The sequence below is a fragment of the Giraffa tippelskirchi genome, chromosome 9 (assembly GCF_054371585.1).
Source record: "Giraffa tippelskirchi isolate mGirTip1 chromosome 9, T2T-mGirTip1v1.2.pri, whole genome shotgun sequence".
NCBI lineage: Eukaryota > Metazoa > Chordata > Mammalia > Artiodactyla > Giraffidae > Giraffa > Giraffa tippelskirchi.
The window spans coordinates 84,141,303-84,161,206 of NC_137283.1; the positions used below are offsets into that span (position 1 = coordinate 84,141,303).

General features: G+C 42.3%; 1 protein-coding gene across 3 annotated transcripts in view; it reads left to right on the forward strand.

The window, feature by feature from the left end:
- Positions 1-19,904, forward strand: part of MYO6 (myosin VI) — a 155,842-nt gene that overhangs the window by 37,033 nt on the left and 98,905 nt on the right. For 2 of the 3 annotated variants that reach the window (XM_081530828.1, XM_081530829.1), the window contains exon 2: positions 18,526-18,668. In XM_081530828.1, the coding sequence (XP_081386954.1) occupies positions 18,552-18,668 (117 nt within the window). In that variant the 5' untranslated portion in view covers positions 18,526-18,551. Of the gene's footprint in view, positions 1-16,183; positions 17,178-17,909; positions 18,669-19,904 lie in introns of those variants that run through there. The other variant, XM_081530827.1, reaches the window with a different exon arrangement.

Genomic DNA, 19,904 nt, shown 5'->3' on the forward strand with positions numbered 1-19,904 from the left:
TGCCATTTCCTCCTCCAGTGCATGAAAGTGAAAAGTGAAAGTGAAGTCGCTCAGTCGTGTCCGACTCTTCGCGACCCCATGGGCTGCAGCCTACCAGGCTCCTCCGTCCATGAGGTTTCCCAGGCAAGAGTACTGGAGTGGGATGCCATTGCTTTTTCCAATCTAGCATGTTCTAAATTATTTTGCTCTGTTGATATTAATGGGGTACACTGGATGATGATATGGGTTGTCAGTATCTTGTTAACAAGGCAAAATTAGATTATTCTCTAGAAGATAGGTTAGACTGTATAATTATTTTTACAGAGTTAATAAGGGAGAATTTGTGCCAGAGAATTCAAGATCCCAAACCTCTATTTTTGTCTTGCCAAAAGATTACATTAATATTTTCTCTCACGCTTATTCAGAGTGAACGCACGCACCACACCCCACATAGTTTCTCTGAAGTTTCCTGTATCTTTCTACATCTGTTTTTATCCAGATGTTGAATCTTAGAATGTAGTATTTGAGAATACTGAAATAGAGAAAAAATACAAAAGTTGTAGGCCTTTTATGGGATTGGTACTATGTGGTGGGCACAGCAATGTGAAACGTGATGGACAGGAGCGGTGGTTCTGCTGGTTTCTGGTCCTTGTATTTTTCATTGATTGTGCATTTTCATCTATTGTACGTATTTGAGTATTTCAGTTAACATTTTTGTGAAACTAATTTTTTTCTCATGATTTTAAAAGTTAAAAGATATTAAATGGTTTTATGCTACCCTGGGATTAAGCCTCTTTCCTCTTAGGGAAAACATTCCCAGTTTTATAATGAAAAGTAGAATGCAAGTCACTGAGCTCACCAGAATTTACTTAACGTGAAATGCATTTAATTTTGCTGTCACTTCAGTCGCGGCCAACTCTTTGCAACTCTCTGGACTGTAGCCCACTAGGTTCCTCTGTCTATGGGATTCTCCAGGCAAGAATACTGGAGTGGGTTGCCATGCCCTCCTCCAGGGAACCTTCCTGACCTGGGGATTGAACTCGTGTCTCTGTGTCTCCTGCATTGCAGGTGGATTCTTTACTGCTGAGCCACTGGGGAAGCCATTTAATGGCAAACTTTAAAAAATTAAGTTAAGAAAAAACTCTTAATTATTAATGTGTTAATATTAAGTATTGGGGCTTTTTGAAAAACAGTGATTAAAATTTCAAATGTTGCAAAATTGTCAGATTAATAGGCTTTGTTAAATACTCCTGATGTGATGATGAAAATAAGTATTGAATTATTTTATAATAATTATGAATTATTCCATAACATTTTTTCTTTGTTACACATGAATTTCTCGTTTGCATACATTTATCTCTTCTCTCTTTCCTGAGACTTTATTAAAGAGATAGCATGGGAATAATGGTTCAAGTCTATAAGGGCACAGAGATTAGAAGGCGGCAGTGGTAGATGAGAAATTTCAGCAAATTTGGATAAAGGAGTGTTAAACGGACTTAGTGAAGTGGAGGAATCTATATTCTAAGATCTTGCAGAGACAAAACCCAACAAGAGCAGATGAGATCAAACTGAAGAATCCCTGCAAGGCCTCGGGCTCGGGGGTTTTGGTTAGTGCAGAAGGTGAGAGTGGAGGGTGGAGGCTCGGGGCAGAGGATGGTGGGCTTGGCTGAAAGTCTGCATGTGAAGAGGTGAGGCCTCCAGTTCCATAACTGTCCCACCAGAGACAGAGACCTTGTTGTCTGGAAAATGGACCTTTAACAGAGTAAGGTGAACAGATGCTGCCAGCGGCTCAGGCCCACAGAGCGGCTGAGTACTGCCTGGATACTTGAGAAGGAAGACTGCCCTCCGGGTGATTGCAGAGCTTCTGGCCAGAGCCTTCTCGTGCCTTGTGAATGTGAATGGAAAACAAACGTGTTGAGGAAAAGCCTTCTCATGAAAGAGAAAGAGCAGAAACAGTAGGAAAACACACAACAACAAGGAGACAAAGGCTGTGGAGGGAAATTAGAAATGTGATTACAGAATAAAGATTTCGACGGCAGGAATAGAGAGTTGAATGAGGGACATTTAGGTGGAATGAAGAGGTGAGGGGTGCATGATAGCAGGAGAAAGGGAGCGGACCCAGAGGAGCAGCATCAGGTTATAGAACGGTCAGAAAGAGAGCAGTGAGGCCTTCTAAAGAAGTAATACCGGAGGATTTGTCACTTTCGTGTGACTGGTGCCTCCAGCGTGAACGTCTTCTCCTGAGTGTATAGCTCAGTGAATCCAAGTACCCCACACCTAACGTGTCTCCTCGGGGAGTTTCAGTCCTTGAAGCTTGCAGTTCCGAGGGGATAAGAAAAAGAGAATAAAGTGATGGGGAATCTGAAAGGCAGAACAGTCCTTGGATGCTAATTGTTACTCCTTTGAAATCCTGAAGAGAAACGACTTTCATCCTAGAATTCAGTGTGTTTGTGTGTGTGTGTGTGTGTGTGTGTGTGTGTTCATTCTGTCACTGATGTGAAGGTGGGCGTGAACGGGCTCCAGCATGTACCCAGGAGAGAGGGGAAGGGCGCCTAGGCGATGCTGGGTTGCAGGTCCAGAGAGCAGCTGGCCGGGAGGGGAGAGGGGAGAGGGGAAGACAGGGCCCTGGTGTTGGTTATATAAGCCTTCTAAAATAGTATATTTGGTTTAAATACCCTGTTCTTTGATCAGTTTAATAAAAAAACAGTTAATATAAAGTGCATCTTCATGAAGTGCTATCAGTATTGCATAGGACTTGTGGGAAGATTGTAATTCATACAACTTGAAGTGAACAGCTTAAACTGATGGAAAAGAAGACCAAAATCAGGGTGAGAAGAAATTCATGAAGAGTACTCAGTAGTTCTAGCGGGTTCTATTCCAGGACAGTAATTCTTGTGAATTGAGACTAAATTGTAGCTGAGTTGAATTTTAATTGTTGAATAATTACTGTGTAATTTTATGTCCACAAGATGCATGTGATTATAAAAATAGTAACTAAGGACAAGAACTACTCTGATTTAAAGTCTTTGGACTCAGTTGACCTTAACAACTAGGAACTTTACAAATAAAGTTGATACTGTAAAAACTCAAGATTGAATTTTGGTGTAGGTGGAAAGCAGCAGCTTTAAAGGAAACCATTCATAGCTATGTTGGAGTAAAGGCAAAATGCCCAAAGTGCAGCGGAGGAGAGAGTTTTCACCATGAGAGCTGATTAAAAAACAAAACAGCTCACTTACTTTTCACTCTGTTTAGGGAAACTGAAGCCCTTTAACCCTGGAAGTAGCATTTCTTTGAGATGTCATGTTTTATGAGCTGGGAAGATGTACGAATGTTTGGATCATGTAGTCACTATTTTACAGTTTTAGAATGATTAATTGATTTTGTTTGTGAAAAGTTAACTGTTTAACTCTTTAAGTGCTTTGACAAAAGCAGTGCAGTTTCATAAAACACTTTGTATGAGGGATCACAGCAGTGTATACCTTGTGTTTGTCTCAAGTCTTGCTCAGAAAAATAGAAAATCCAGGTAGATTTTTCCACTCAGGGAAATCCCAATTACAGTGTTTGATTTATTTTGCTACTTGTACTTTTTAATAAAAATCTACCTTTAAAAAAAAATCTAACTTTCACCTAAACTTTGCCGACTGGTAAATCTTTGTGTTTTTATCCATGTTTTGAGAATCTGTTGTGTTACCCTGTTTCCTTAACTTACTTTTCCAGCACATTTGTGGGAACTGCTAGGTTGGATGGCCAGCAATGAATATTTCTGATTGTAGGGTGTATACAGTCCAACAGACTGTAACAGTCAGTGTTCTTGTTTGAAACATCCAGTCAGTTACTAAGCCTGTTCTGTCTTTTTGTCTGTTCATGCATTCACTAATTATTTATTGCTATCTGGTTTCCATCCCCTTTTGTCATTCTATCTGACGCTGCTTGAATTTGGATTTTTTTTTTCCTCATCGTATTGGTTTCTTAAGTACAGTCTCTTCTACCAGAACACAGTGATCTTTCTCATGCAGATCTAATCAGACGGCTCTCCATTGCCTGTGGAATAAAGAACTAAGAGTTAAGGCCCTTTATACTTTGGCGTGGATCTGTCTTGCCAGCTTTTTTTTCTCCTCAGTACCCTCCAGTTTGAGTTTCGCAGTTCTGAATTCTTCCTTTGGCTCTTTCATTTGTCTGGAATGCCCCTCCCCGATTCTCTGTTGAAATCCTTGGACCTTTGAAGCCCAGCTTACATCACTCCCTCTGTCTAAAGTCACACCCCCCTGTTGACGTCAGTCAGGTGGCCAGGGTCATCCTGTCTTGATGCTCACATATGAGACTAGTGTACGTTGGTCTCTGCTCCCTTATTTGTGTGGAACAGCAGGGCCAGGGAAGAACACAGGCGTTTGTAGGCTGGAGAGGAACAAGGTGATAGATCCAGAAGCAACGTGATCATTGTGAATGTCATCAGTGTTTGAAATTTTCAAATTAATGTTTTAAAAAATGTATAAGCCCTAGGAGTTTATAAGTCAGGCAAGTGTAGACTTGTTTATAAAGCAGAAAAATACTTCCTTTTTTTTTTCTTCTCCTCCGCCTAATTTACTTACTAACAAGTAAGGTTTGTATAGCTTGGGTTTTGAATCTTCACTTCAAGGAGTTAAGATAGCCACTGTGTCTTGATTTTTGCCTGTTTGGGGGCCTGAGTTAGTGTTCGTAGGTGGAGAAAGGTGAGGAAAGAGAAAATGGTGTAGACTAACTTTACCCACATTATAACTCTTTGGGGCAGCATTGCAGTACTGGTTTTCTGACCACCTCCCTCCTCACCCCTGCATTTGGGCACCTGAGGTATTGTCACCTTAGTTATTCTCCCCTGACCCTGCTGTGAAATAATTGGTATGAATTCTTAATGGCAGTGGGAGATAACTTTGTAAGTTTTTGGAGTTTTTAGGGTGTATGTTTGGTCCATAATTGTTTGATGTTATCTGCTGAAAAAATTTTATTTTGTAGGAAGGCATGTTTTTAAAATACTTATACAACCTCATCGTCCTATGACTATTTCAAATGGTTAATATTTAAGATAAGTATGAAAAGTGAAAGTGTTAGTCGCTCAGTTGTATCCAACTCTTTGCGACCCATGGATTGTAGCCCACCAGGCTCCTCTGTCCACGGGATTCTCCAGGCAAGAATACTGGAGCGGGTTGCCATGCTCTCCTCCAGGGGATCTTCCCGACCCAGGGGTCCAACCCAGGTCTCCCATATTGCAAGCAGACTCTTTACCATTTGAGCTACCTGGGAAGCCACAAGATAAGTATAGTTATGCCAAATATAAAAGTGAGAAGAAATGAAATTAGCCGAATCACTCAATATTCTCTATACGAGTTATTTTGGAATGGATTTGTCAGACATTTAACATTTTAGTGCTATAATGCTTGCGTGTCCTACTAATGGTTGGTAGTTGAGAAAGAAGAATGAGTCCTGAAGTCCATAAATCTGTTTCAGTTTGTCCTTCCAAACCTGGTGCAGGTCCTATTAGAAGATATTATTCAATAGTATATGGTTGACTCAGGCTCCCACCTCATAATCCTAGGACATTTGGTTGAAGTCTGATTTTGTGGAAAAGATTTATTGTTTCTCTTACACTTGCTTGTTTGCTTTTTTTTTTTTTTTTAACTCAACTGTCTGAGATATACTTACTCTATGACTTTAGTTAAAAGTTAAAACAGAATTTCTGCTCTGTTGAAAACTTCTTTCTTTGAGCCTGTGTGGTTATTAAGAGTGTTCTGTTGGAGTCCCAGCTCCGTTGGCCATGAGTTCCGCTGCATCAGATGATGTTTCATGGTCCCACGTCCTGTGGAGCAGGACTGCCTGGGTCATAGTGACATTCACCACCTTCTTCTTGGATTCACGTTTGCTTTATGTTGGAGTCATAGGAGACATGTGGCATCAGCCCTTATCTTTAACCCAAGAAAATAGAGAATGGTGTGAGGCTGAGCAAATGTGAATGGGCTAACACACCATTCAGAAACACCCACCGTGAGATGTGCTCCCTAACAGATCAGCAGCTGTACCTGGGAGCGGCTGAGAAAGTATTGAAGTGCCCATCTTGAGGGCCCTCAGGTCCCAGTGGATCTCCTTAGTCTGTTTTCAGTATTCCAGAAAGCCTGACACTTGCTCCCGTGGAACTGGAGTAGGCTCCCTGCAGTGTCACGTTTCTCAGTTTTTGATTTCACCTCTCACTGCAATGACCAACTAGTTTATAGTTGGTGAGACTATAGAATTAGTTTGTCAGTGTAACAGATACCTATCTTGTGCCAAGCATTGTTCTGAGCATCTCGATTTATAGCAGTGAATAAAGCCCGTGGATTGAAGAAGCTGATATTCTAAATAACTAAAGCATACAATAAGTATGTGAGGTGGTGAGTACTATATGAATTACAAAGTCAAAGGGAGCGTTGAGGGGTGCTGGTTTCGGTGGGTGGGTGGGGTTCTCTTTTAGTGAGATGAGGAAGGAAGCCTCCCTGAGAAGGTGACAATGAAATAAAGTCCTGAAGAAGGCTCGGAGAAAGCAGTGTCGTTCATGCAGAGGGGTTGCACCGGTAAAGACCAGAGGCCTGAAATAAACGCATGCCTAGTGGCTCAGCTGGTAAAGAATCTGCCTGCAGTCCAGGGGACCCAGGTTTGATCCCTGGGTCGGAAGGATCCCCTGGAGAAGGGAGTGGCAACCCACTCCAGTACGCTTGCCTGGAGAATCCCATGGACCGAGGAGCCTGGTGGGCTACACTCCATGGGGTCGCAAAAGAGTCAGACACAACTAACACCAGTGACTAACACCAGTAGTGTCTTCAAGGAACAGCACAGAGTGTGAGTGAAGTAGTAGGTGGGGTAGCATCAGGGTGGGGTAAGGGAGGGCTTTTGTGAAGGTCTTGTGGGCTCCTGGGGAGAGTGGTGGGAGGCATTTGGAGAGAGTGGAGCAGAGATCGGCACTGGCCTAAGTTATAAAAGGATCAGATTGACCGCTGGGCCAGCCCTGATCCATGTAGGCACAGGAAAGAGAAGGTGAGCCCAGTCAGATGCTGCGGCGGCACTCTTGTGAGAGGCCCTGTGGACTCGGGCTGGGGCGGAGCCCGTTGCACTGGTGAGACCCTTCCAGGTTCTGGATGGAACTCGAAGATGGAGCCAAGAGGGTTTGCTGAAGGACTAGATGGAGAATGTAGAGAAAGAGGAGAGCTGAGGAGGACTTCAGTGTTTCTGGATCATACACGAGCGAGGGTGACATTGTCCTCTGATGAGAAGAGGACCAAGAGAGGAATGCATCGAAAGGGGAGCTTGGAGACCACTTTAGGATAGAAGTTGGAGGTAGCTGCCCTTTCCTAAAGAGTGATGCTGACGCCGAAGAATTGATGCTTTTGAGCTGTGGTGTTGGAGAAGAGTCTTGAGAGTCCCTTGGACTGCAAGGATATCCAACCAGTCCATCCTAAAGGAGATCAGTCCTGGATGTTCATTGGAAGGACTGATGTTGAAGCTGAAACTCCAATACTTTGGCCACCTCATGTGAAGAGTTGACTCATTGGAAAAGACCCTGATGCTGGGAAAGATTGAGGGCAGGAGGAGAAGGGGACGACAGGATGAGATAGTTGGATGGCATCACCGACTCGATGGACGTGGCTTTGGGTGGACTCAGGAAGTTGGTGATGGACAGGGAGGCCTGGCGTGCTGCAGTCCATGGGGTCGCAAAGAGTCGGACAGGACTGAGCGGCTGAACTGAACTGAGCTGATGCAAAGCAGGCTGTGGGTGTTGGGTGTCTCGAGCGAGGGGAGAGGAGTCAGCTGAGGTGGAAACTTGGGCGTTATTGGCATGTGGGTGCGTAATATTTGAAGCCTTAGGACTAGATGAGATAAGACTTGGTGAGGGATGAGAGTAGGTAAGAGAAAAGGCCTGAGGATTGATTCCCCAGGAGTTTCTGACCTTGAGGAGATAAGGAGAATCCAGCCAGAGAAGTTGAGGCAATCCAGGGAGCAAACCAGATGAGCTTAGGAGTCTGACAGCTGTGAGGAGCTGCTTCAGGGGGAGACCTAAGCTCTGTCAGGTGGAGCTGCTGCTTTGAGTAGGATGAGGACGGAGACCTGGTCATGAGTCTTAGCAGTGTGGAGGGGTCGGCGGTGCCCCTCCAGCGTAGGGATGCAGTCTGTTAAGGCTGGGGCTCAGGAGGGGAGGAGAGAGGAAGTGGAGTCAGCGAGTGTGGACAGTGAATGGGGAGGCAGTCCAGTTATGAAGAGGGGGAGATGGGTGGGAGGCAGAGATAGCTGTTCTAGAAGCTCTGTCTTTGCGTGGCCCCAGGGGGTAGGATCGGGTGGATAAGTAGAGGAATTGGTCTTAGGTCTGAGGAAGACTCATTCGGCCTCAGTACTAGACGAGAAAGCAGAATCTACGGGCACAGATACAGGTTGGTAAGTTGATGTGGTGATGAAAGCTCGAGGAATGTTTGATTGTTTTAAAAAGTGAGAAGAATTGAATTTTTACAGATATTTGGGTAGATACTCTCTTCAAAGCATATAGTTAAGTACAGTTGGAAGTAGTTGCAGTCAATTAGAATATCTGAACATTCTTATTGAATATTTTTACTGATGTAGCAGTTCAGAGAGAAACAATAATATAAAAATATAACTGAATCAATAAAATGAAAAATTCCAGTGAAAAACTCCAGTCCTTTTCATTATCCCTCTGACTCTCTGTTAGCCATTTAATGCAGTATCAACTGGCAGACAGAATTAACTCCATGTATCATCATGTTTTAGTGAAGGGCAGGAAAACCTGGCGTGCTGCAGTTCATGGGGTTGAAAGGAGTCGGATGCGACTTGGCTACTGAACAACAGCAACAGCAGCCATCATCATGTTTCTCTTTCAGCACAGGGCGCCCAAGCCAAAAAGTTCTAGTTGGTGCTTCCCTGTAGTCTGCCCATTAAAGGATTTAAATCCGAGTTAAGACTTTACAAATAAGAAATAATAAACATTTTAATGTTCATGAAACAAGTAGTAAGAAGGTTTTCATAAAGCCTTGACGTACATATCTTTTAACTTTCATTCATTTCTTACGCCATTAAAAAACAGATCAGGACAGCACAGTATTATCCAGCTAGGTGTTTTCCAAGTCTGGTGTCTCACATACACCACCGTGTGCCCAGCAATCCTGACGAGACAGAGCTGTGTGGCGCAGTGACTATGAATTTGGACGTGGTCACACAGGATTCTAATCCTCCGTGCTCATTTCTCATTTGTCTCTGTTTGGCTAACTTGCCCAAACTTCCAAACCTCACTTTCAGAACAGGGCTGGTAGCTGCCTCCCAGAGCTGTACAAATGAACTGAGATAACATGTTGGAGTGATTTAGTGTGATGTCTGTGCATAGTGAAGATCTGTGAAACGTTGTGATTCTGTAGTTTCCTTTGACAGGCTGAATGAGCTCCATCCCAGCTGTGAGAAGAAAAGTCAGTGTGTATTCAGTCCCTGTTTTGTGTGATATATGTGTGCATGCACGCACACACACACCCCTAGTTAGTACAGTTTAAAAAACCAAACAAACACTGGGACTTCCTTGGTGGTACAGTGAGTAAGACTCTGTGTTCCCAATGCAGGGGGCCCAGGATCAATTCCTGGTCAGGGAACTAGACCCCACATGCCACAGCTATAACCTGGTGCAGCCAAAAAAAAAAAACAACAAACCCCAACAAATTCTTCATCTTATAAATTACCTGAGAACTTCATTCAGTATCCTAGATTATGCTGGCTCATTTATGGAAGGGTGATAGAAATGACAATGAAGCAACACCTTCTCCCCTTCCTTTTTAATTTTTGTGTTTCTCTGAGTTTATTCCTCCTGATCATAGCATTCGTTTGTTTGTTTGTTTGTTTAACGAGTTCCTGTCTCAGGAGAACGGTGGCCTGAATTGGATTGGACTCGCGGCCACCTCTTAAAACAACTCTGCTGATCATAAGTGAAAATATTCAACTCCTGTTTTGGGACATTTTTGTTGTCATTGTTCAGTCACTAAGTTGTGTCTGACTCTTTGCAGCCCCATGGACTGCAGCACACCAGGCCTCCCTGTCCATCACCAACTCCCGGAGCTTGCTCAAACTCATGTCCATCGAGTGGGTGATGCCATCCAACCATCTCATCCTCTGTTGCTCCCTTCTCCTACTATCATCTGTCTTTTCCAGCTTTAGGGACTTGTCCAACGAGTTGGCTCTTTTCCTCAGGTGGCCAAAGTATTAGAGCTTCAGCATCAGTCCTTCCAGTGAATATTCAGGGTTGATTTTCTGGAGAATTCAAATGCCAGAGATGTCACAGATATGTTTAAAGGCCTAAAGGATGTTCAGACTTCTTATCATCTTGATGCATGATATTGTACAGTCTAGACTGTGGATTTGCTCACACAGAAACTTTTAGTTCCTGACAATCTGCGTCACATGGCACAAGGGCCTGCAGTTTAAGCTGCAGACTGTTTTCCTGTGAGCAGAGTGGGGCCATTTTACACAGGTAGGGTGACCCTAGAGAAAAGGCCTTTCTTTAACTTGAAGACTAACGTGGTTTCTTGAAATACGATTGTCCTTTTCATTAGCCACTTACTGGGAGGCTAACATTGCCTGTTGGTGGAGAAAGTGAAAACGTCTTCAGTCTTTCACAGACTCCACTTTTGAAAGACCGACAAACTTTCCGGAAGTAGCTTTTAAGTCTAGCACTAATTATCCAGCGGTCAGGATGTAATCATGGGACAATAAATAAAATCTTATTATTAGTCTCAGGGTATGGAAAATTTAAATCACCTGGCATAATGAATATCTTGCTGGTATATTCTGATATTTTAACATCTGTAAAAGAAATTTTGAACTTCTGAAATAAACTGGGATGTTTAGACTCTGTAGAATATAGACCTTCCTTTAGAATGACCTAAATTGTGACCAGCTTATCTTAATATAGGTTGTCTACATGTATTATTTGAATTATGTCTAAATTAAAATCTGTTTTGTGATAGTAATTTATGTAGGCATTTATTTCTTAAATGTAGTTGTAATTCTTTTCTGAAAATCTATAAGAAAGTTATATAACCAGTTCTCATAATTCAGATTATGTTTATTTGGAGAAATTTGCCTGATTGTATTGGTTTTAAAATAACCTTATAAAATATCTTAAATATTTACAATATTAAATATAACCATATAATAACCTTATTAATAAAATATTTGCCTTTATATTTTTACCCTCTTGTTTGTTAGCTAGTTAATCTCAGCTATACCGGTTAAGCTAAAGTTAACCTTGATATTCTGAGGCTACTTCTAAGAATCAAGTGGTAATGGACTTTGCTTTAGACACCAGTGGGTGCATTGGGCTTTCCGAGGTTATATTTGGAAGTATAGTATATCCTTTGTAAAAACCATCACTCATTAGGACCATGGCTGTGATCGACTGGACTTAGCATTACTAAGATCAGGAGAAGTGCCATAGCCAGCCTGGTTGCTCCTTTTTTATGTCTTAGACTAAAAAACATTAGAACTCTGTATTTTCTTATCAATATATAAGCCTAAAACAGTAGCTGGCACTTAGTAGGTACTCAATAAGTATGCGTTGGAAAAATAAATGAGTGAGTATCAAAGTTACTTCTTCATTGAGATAGTCAACTTTTAGATCTTGAGATGTTTTCTTATTTTACTTCTTTGTCAAGAGTTTGTATTTAGTGGTGGGTATTTTCTCCCCATTGTTAATGAATGTTTATTGCTGATAAAACCAAGATAGTCGATAAATTTTAATATGAATGTTTAGTGAATTCATAATATAGTATTAGAGCAATTAAATAATTTCCATACTTTATAAATAGCTGAACAAGATTAACAGGGAAATGTTTTCTAGGAAGTCTTTTAAAAGATAATTTAGTGACAGAAAGGAAACCTGCTGAAATGTTTTTGAGAAATTTGCTGTACAGATAAGTTCTTATGGAAGTGAAATGCTCAATGAGAGATCGTGCCGGACACACACAAGGCACAGCAGCCACGGCCAGCGGCTCCCTGGCGCCCGGTTTGCTCAGTGTCTGGACACCAGGGAAGCGGATCGCCTTGGGGATACACTGATACACACGAGAGAAGTTGCCAGTTTAACGCTTGTGTGCCAAAGGTGCACATAATATTCTTTCGATCAACAGGGCTGGGACCTGGCCAGATGAAAGGTCTTTTTAAAAGGCAAATTTGATACATCTATGCAGCTCCGTTACCCCCAGCTAGAATTTAAGATCCCGAAGGGCAGGGATGTTTGCCAGTTTGGTTTACTGCTCTGTTCCAGGTGATTGTTTTCCTGTTGGAAGGCTTGTGAAGCCAGACCATGTCTTCCTTTGTTTGCTTGTTTGGGGCCTGTCATTATACCCTTCGCACCTAGCAGTGTGTGGTATATAGTAGGGGTCAAATAAGTAATAATTTACAGAATGAATGGCTGTGGAAGACAGTGAGGATACTCCTTACCCTGTTTAGTGCTTCTCCCTTTTCTGTATCTTATGCCCGCTGTCTCAGCGCAATTCTGAATTAACTTTTGCTGGTGCTCAGTCTCTAATACTCTGGCTGCTTAAAACAAGGCATTGTCATATATCACAGTTACAGAGTGTTAAAGGGTAATCTTTGAAGGTGATGGCGACATGGCAGGCAATGGCTCGTATGTGGTGGTTTGGGTCTACATGTTCTGCTTGGCATGCTTGGTCACTATTGGGATCATCACTGGAGTTGCAGAAAAAAAAAGAATATGGATGTGAATGTATTTGTTACCCTAGCGTCCAGTGTATTTGCTCTCTAAGGAGTCTCTTGGTGATACACTTTTTACTTTTCAACAAAGCCTAAATGAAAAGTTAGGAAAGTACCTCTCAAAGGCTACAGATTACTGTCTGTAGGCTTTTTCTACTGATTACTGTAGTGCTTACTTACAAAAAGCTGCCATCAGTTGAGTGCTAAAAATGAGATAATTTTCTGTTGATGATAGTATACTATAGAGCATTCCCTCTCTTCCTGAATCACTTAAGGAATTTCAAGAGTTTTAAATTTGCTTAGCAACCCCAATGCTTCTTATCATTTTTTTCCCTTTGCATTTTTGTGCATATGTGGTCAGCTTTTAACGTGTTTATGGGTTCTAGTACAGTAGCACTTGTTTAAGTGCTCTTCCTCTGCAGGCATTCTTAATATCTAAGAGTGTTAATTGCATTGGTCTTCTGAATGATTTTCTGGAGCCAAATAGTAATATGTCTAAAAGAAATTTTTTTTTTCATGGAATGAATAAGTTAAACTTCATTCATGAGAGATAATTTATGTTATAAATAATGAGGATTCCAAAAATAATTAAATAAACGTTTATTTTTAAAGAGGTTTTGCTCTAGTGAAAACTTTGCTCTTGATGGGCTTCCCTAGTGGCTCAGTTGGTAAAGAATCTGCCCTTAGTGCCTGAGAACCAGGGTTCAATCCCCAGGTCAGGAAGATGTCCTGGAGAAGGAAATGGAAACCCACTCCAATACTCTTCTGGAGAATTCCATGGACAGAGGAGCGGGACAGATTGCAGTTCATGGAATCGCAAAGAGTTGGACACAATTGTGCAACTAACTTTCACTTTTTAACTTTGCCCTTGATATAAAATAATATTTAATTTAATAGAAGGGGGAGTGTCTAGCACCCCTCCAGATACAAGTTACAGTGTTGACACAGAGTAAGATAAGTTCAGATCAGAATCTGGGCCAGATTCTGTTCAAAGATTCTTGGTTCAAAGGCAGTGGGTGTGTTTGATAACGGTGTTCAAAGCAGCTCTTCGGAGTCATGCTGCTCCGGTTTGAATTGGTAATTTGCCTAAGTGTTCTAGGTTGGAAATCATTTTCCTTCAGAATTTTAATGGCACAGCTTTATTAATTTCCTGCTTTCAGTGCTTCTGAAGCTATTTTGATTCATAATCCTTTGGGTATGACTCAGGTTTTTTCCTCCTTTTTTCTCTCATTTCTCTGGAAATGTTCAACATCTCTTTATTTCTAGTGTTCTGAAATTTGACAGTGGTTTTTTTTAAATCTGTTTTCAGTTACTATGTTGAGGATTTAATGGGCATTTTGGTTAGACTCTGGAAAATCAGACCTTTCAGTTCTGGTGAATTTTCTTTGGATATTTCAAAGCTTTCTCCCCTCTTTATTTTGAAAGATGTAGGATATCTGCTTTTCCTGGTATTTTGATGCTGAAATCTTTGTCTCATTTTTTGTTTTTTCCTTCTATTTTTCTTTTTTTGCCCCCACTTTCTCTTTTTCTCCCCCCCTTGGATTTCTGAAGAAAAAAAATTGCGTCAACTTTATTTTCTATACCTCCTAATAAACATTTTGTTTCTGCTATTATGTTCTTAAAGAAAAATTATCTTGACGCTTGTTAAGATGACAAACACAGCTTTATTTAGGACCATAAGAGTGTGTTAGACTGCTTGTGCTGGCATAATAAAATACCATAGATTGGGTAGCTTAGACAACAGACATTTATTTTCTCGCACTTAAGGGGCCAGAAGCCTGAGGTCAGGTGCCAGCGTGGTTGGAGTCTGGTGAGGACTCTCTGGGTTTCAGATAGCTACCTTTCTGCTGGACGCTCACATGGCCTTTCCCTGCATGTGTACACTGAGGTGGAGAGATGGCTCTCTTGCCTTTTTTTGTAGGGCTGCCAGTCCTGTTGGGGCTTCCCTGATGACTCAGATGATAAAGAATCTGCCTGTAGTGCAGAGACCCGGGCTCGATCCTGGGGTTGGGAAGATCCCCTGGAGAAGGAAATGGCAACCCAGTCCAGTATTCTTGCCTGGAGAATTCCATGGAAAGGAACCTGGCAGCTGCAGTCCATGGGGTCGCAAACAGTTGGGACACGACTGAGTGACTAACACTCCCCACTCCACCAGTCCTGTTGGATTTGAATCCTACATTTATGATGCCATGTAACCATGATTACCTCCTGAAGGCCCTGTCTCCAAACGCAGTCACAGGGGTCTCCAAACCATGATTACCTCCTGAAGACCCTGTCACAGGGGGAATTACGGCTGCAACATACGAATATTCAGAAGAATGCAATTCAGTCCACAGCAGACACATACATTCAGTCTATAATAGAGGGTTTACAGTAGGGAGAGAGACTGGGTTCCACTTTGAATACAGCAAAGACAGCTGGGGACTTAGAGCCAGTGAGCAGGGGTCAGGGGATGCAAAAAGCTAAGTGGAAACCGCAGGGGTAGGGGATTTCTGCTAAACTGAACTAAAGGGGCTCTTGTTGAAGGCAAATTAAGGATTTATATATCAGAGGGATGAGGAACTTGATAAGATATCAAGGGTAAGGGAATTTCCCTCAACAGGCTTAGCAGCATTTTTGCTAAACTGGCCTCTGTAGGCCTAACGAGGGCCTGACAGACTGGGAAGGCCTAGCTGAGGCCTCGGCAGGAAGAGGGCTCAGAGGCCTCGTGAGCTTCGGTCAAGAAGAGAAGTTCTGGTCTGCACACCCTCCATTGTTCCTGGTGTTTCTCTTTCCAGAGACCCTCTGTCGGCTTTCCGGGTGGCTAAGACGGTAAAGAACCTGACTAAAATGTGGGAGACTGGGTTTGATCCCTGGGTCAGGAAGATCCCCTGGAGAAGGGAATGGCAACCTCCTCCAGTATTCTTGCCTGGAGAGTCCATGGACAGAGGACGCTGGCAGGCTGCAGTCCACGGGGTCACAAAGAGTCGGACACGCATGAGCGACTAATACGTTTCTGTCTCCTTCAGAGAAGAACCTCTGGGTTTCTCTTGGGGTGATGGTGGGAGAGAGGAGGGGTTTGCCCAGTGTGTGGAGCGTGTGGCCGGTGTTAGGAGTCCTTCTCAGAGAGCTTCCGTGCAGTCCCCCCTGTGTTAGACCTCTCTGCACCCTTGCTCCCAGAAGACTGTAGTTTTAGGTCTCTTGAGGGCCAGCGGTATAATTTGGGCCATCTCGCGTCTTTCTTCCTCCCACATTTGGGGTTTGGCTCTCGGGTGTGCGGAGTCAGCTCTCCTCCAGCCACTCACTCCCCAGTTTCCAGAACGCTGTTGCTGTCATCTCTTGGGTTCTCTCTGCCCCTGTGGACTGATGTCTTTTTAAAGAATCTTTTTGCAATAGATTTAGGGGTTTGATGAAGGAACAACAGTAGATGTATGCACCTAAGTCTCCTTTCGGAGAAGGCAATGGCACCCCACTCCAGTACTCTTGCCTGGAAAATCCCATGGACGGAGGAGCCTAGTAGGCTACAGTCCATGGGGTCGCTAGGAGTCGGACACGACTGAGCGACTTCACTTTCACTTTACCCTTTCATGCACTGGAGAAGGAAATGGCAGCCCACTCCAGTATTCTTGCCTGGAGAATCCCAGGGACGGCGGAGCCTGGTGGGCTGCCGTCTATGGGGTCGCACAGAGTCGGACACTTAGCAGCAGTAGCAGCAAGTCTCCTTTAAGTCTGTTGTCTTAACTGGAAGCTGCAGCAAATGGTTCAAAATGGGAAAACAATTGGAATAGTTTCAGGAAATTTGCCGTTCTTTTTTCAACTGTGCAGGTTTTGCTTTACTGTGATTTCTCCCCAGATATTTAATGATTCCTAAATGATCCCTCATGACTGTCCTGTAGTTTCCCTTTGTATGTAGAACTTAACAAGACCATTTTCTTAAAATTTACTGGTGGCTTCAGAAAAGGCCTGTGGGGAAATGTAAGGGAAGAAGACAGTGTTGCTAGCAACAGTTGGGTGCCATTAGAATGGGGATCTCAACTTTATGTCACTTAATCCTCATAGCAATTCTGTAAGGTAAGTGATATTATCACTTATGGGTAAGGATGAAGATAATGATCAGAGAGACTAAGTAACTTACTTAAGAGCTAGTCAGACAGTGGTGGAGCTTCATTTCAAACCTAGATTTTAAGACCTTGCAGTTCCTCCTAGTCTACCAAACTGTGTGAACAGTTCTTTCATTCTCTTAGTGAATGTTGAGTTGCCTGCTTCGTACTGGGCCTTGGGGCCACAAGAGGACAGTGCCCTGATGCAACCAGTATATCATGATCAGATTTAACTTTCAATAGAATTTCTGGTGATCTGTGAGTATTGGCAAGAGTAGGAGTAGGCAACTAAGTTAATTACAGGAGTCCTGGTAAAAGGCGTGTTGGTTTTAACCAGGATGGCAGAGGAGCTACAGAGAAGTGGGTGGATTTGAGATACCTATTGGAGGTAGAGCCTGTAGAATTAGGGGGTGATAAGGATTTGGAAGGAGCTGAAAGAACTGAGGATGACTCCAGTTTGAACTGAATGTTGTTGGTGCCTTTACTGACATAAGGAATGTAGTGGAACAGAGTAATAACAAAATAATAATGACAATGTTACATCTGTTAGGTATCTCCATAAGAAGGTGTCCACTATGCAGGCAAATACCTGGGTATTCAGTGGTGTCATAGACTGGAGAAGTAAATTTGGGCATCACTCACACATAACTGTTGTTTAGTGGCTAAGTTGTATCTGAGTCATTTGCGACCCCATGGACTGTAGCCTGCCAGGCTCCTCCATCCATGGGATTGCCCAGGCAAGAATACTGGAGTGGGTTGCCATTTTCTTCTCCAGCGGATTTTCCCAGCAGGGATCACACTCATGTCTCCTGCATTGGCAGGCAGATTCTTTACCACTAAGGCACCAGGGAAGCCCATAACTTACATATAGATTCTATTTAAAGCCCTGGGACTGGATATGATTATTTAGGGAAGGTGTGTAGATGTACGTGTGGTCATCCAGATCTGAAGCACTTCTATGGAGAATCCTCAGTTCATTTCTTAACTGTGAATTGCATTTAAATATGATCACATTTGGACAAGGAAATGGCAACCCCCTCCAGTATTCTTGCCTGGAAAATCCCATGGACAGAGGAGCCTGGCGGGCTACAGTCCATGGGGTTGCAAGAGTCGGGCACGACTTAGCAACTAAACCTCCACTACTATGATCACACTGACTGCTTTTCGGACAGCAGATCCCGTCATGTGACCATGGCCTGGAAGACATTAACCAACAAGCACTTTGCCGACTTGCCAACAGTTAGCAGCTTTTCGATTGAACTATGTACCAGACATCCTGATCCTTCACGAGGGACTAGGCCTGATGAAGAATCCATGGGGGCCATCCCAGATTTGAGAATGCCACGCAGAAGGAGAGTGTGGGCACAAGCATGTTTAGGTGTGGATAAGTAAGGAAGGGCGAGTGTAACTTACAGTAGGCAGGAGGTAAACACTGTGACCCTTGCTCTCTTTGTCCGGCTTGCAGTGTAGTTAGTTCTCTCAGTCACGGTTGAAGGAAGGCGGTGGCGGAGTAGGTGTTCCCCTCGGGTGGAGCAGCCGCTGCTGGGTCCTTCTGTGCAGCTGGTAAAGGCGGGCGGGGATTACCTGTGTGGGGGGTATTCTTGTGTTTCTATGAATGGTGATTTACGTGTTAGCTGAAAGAAAGATTGCTGTTTAAAAACAAAAAAATCTCCAAAGTGATTCACATTACTTTGTTCCTTTGAAACAGGAGGTCGTGGATAGCCTCCTTCAAAAATGGAGGACGGAAGGCCCGTGTGGGCCCCGCACCCCACAGAGGGGTTTCAGATGGGCAGCATCGTGGATATTGGCCCTGACAGCTTAACCATTGAACCCCTGGGCCAAAAAGGCAAGGTAAGAAGTTTCTCAGAACGATTTCAAAATCTGACTTCTTACTGTACGTATCTCCCTTTTGAATGAAGTAGGTTTGTTTTCTTTTTTTTTTAGCTCAGATAAAGGGAAGCAGTTTTCTGGGGAGTGAATCATAGTTTTCTGCTTAGTCATTTGATTGAATTAAAGGTACAGACCCTCAGGGGGCAAAATGATATCCCTTCCTAAAATCAGATAGTAATTTAGTGAGCCTTTAAGTAACATATTCTTAAGAAGAAATAGCTACATAATAAAATATAAACAATAACATTTTTATTCCTGATGCCATATAACTGAAGTTATGAATATATATCTGTGATATATTCAACCTGTTACCAAGTAAAAATATGAAAAGTGAATGATGTTATGAAATTTGCTTTTTGCTTTCGCTTTTGAATAACTTAAAAATCATTTTAAATTGAAATATAGTTGATTTACAATGTGTTAATTTCTGCTGTACAGCAGTGATTCAGTTATACATATATGTACATTCTTTTTTATATTTTTTTCCATTATGGTTTATCATAGGATATTGAATATATTTCTCTGTGCTATGCAGTAGAACCTTGTTGTTTATCCATTCTGTAATTATTTTTTAAAACTTTTTATTTAGTTAGTTTACTATGTGATTAGAATAAAACTATTTCTATTAAGTAAAGATACTGTACTTAAGTCTTAAACATAACCATCTATTATTATTTTTTGTTGTAATAGTATTTTCAAAACATAAAAGCATACTTCAGTTTTGTACACATGGTATCTGTTTCCTTTTAGGCTTAGACACAGACTAGACAGTATAACAAAATGAAAGTTTGGGGAAAAAGTGACCTGGAGTCTTCATCTTTCATGGAGACTGTAGGGCCTGTTTTGTGGGAGAGCTTCACTCTTTTCAGTTTAATAAATATTCTTGTTAAATGGGACTTCTAACTTAAATTGTTGATATCATTTCTGTTTACTTTAGACTCTGCCAGTGTTCATGAATAATTTATATTCTACTGATACATGGTTAACTAATGCCATATGACTGCCGTCCTTCTGGGAACCTTAGAAAAACAAGGTAGATCTCTCATGAGGTCTGTTCACAGAGAAAACTATTCTGTTACTGTAAACAACCCAGGAACCTGAATGCATAATATATAAAGTGCCATGTTAGAGGAGGCCAATTAAAGATACCCTCAGGAAAGAAAAGACAGTGTTCCTAGTTTTTCCTCTTATTAACAA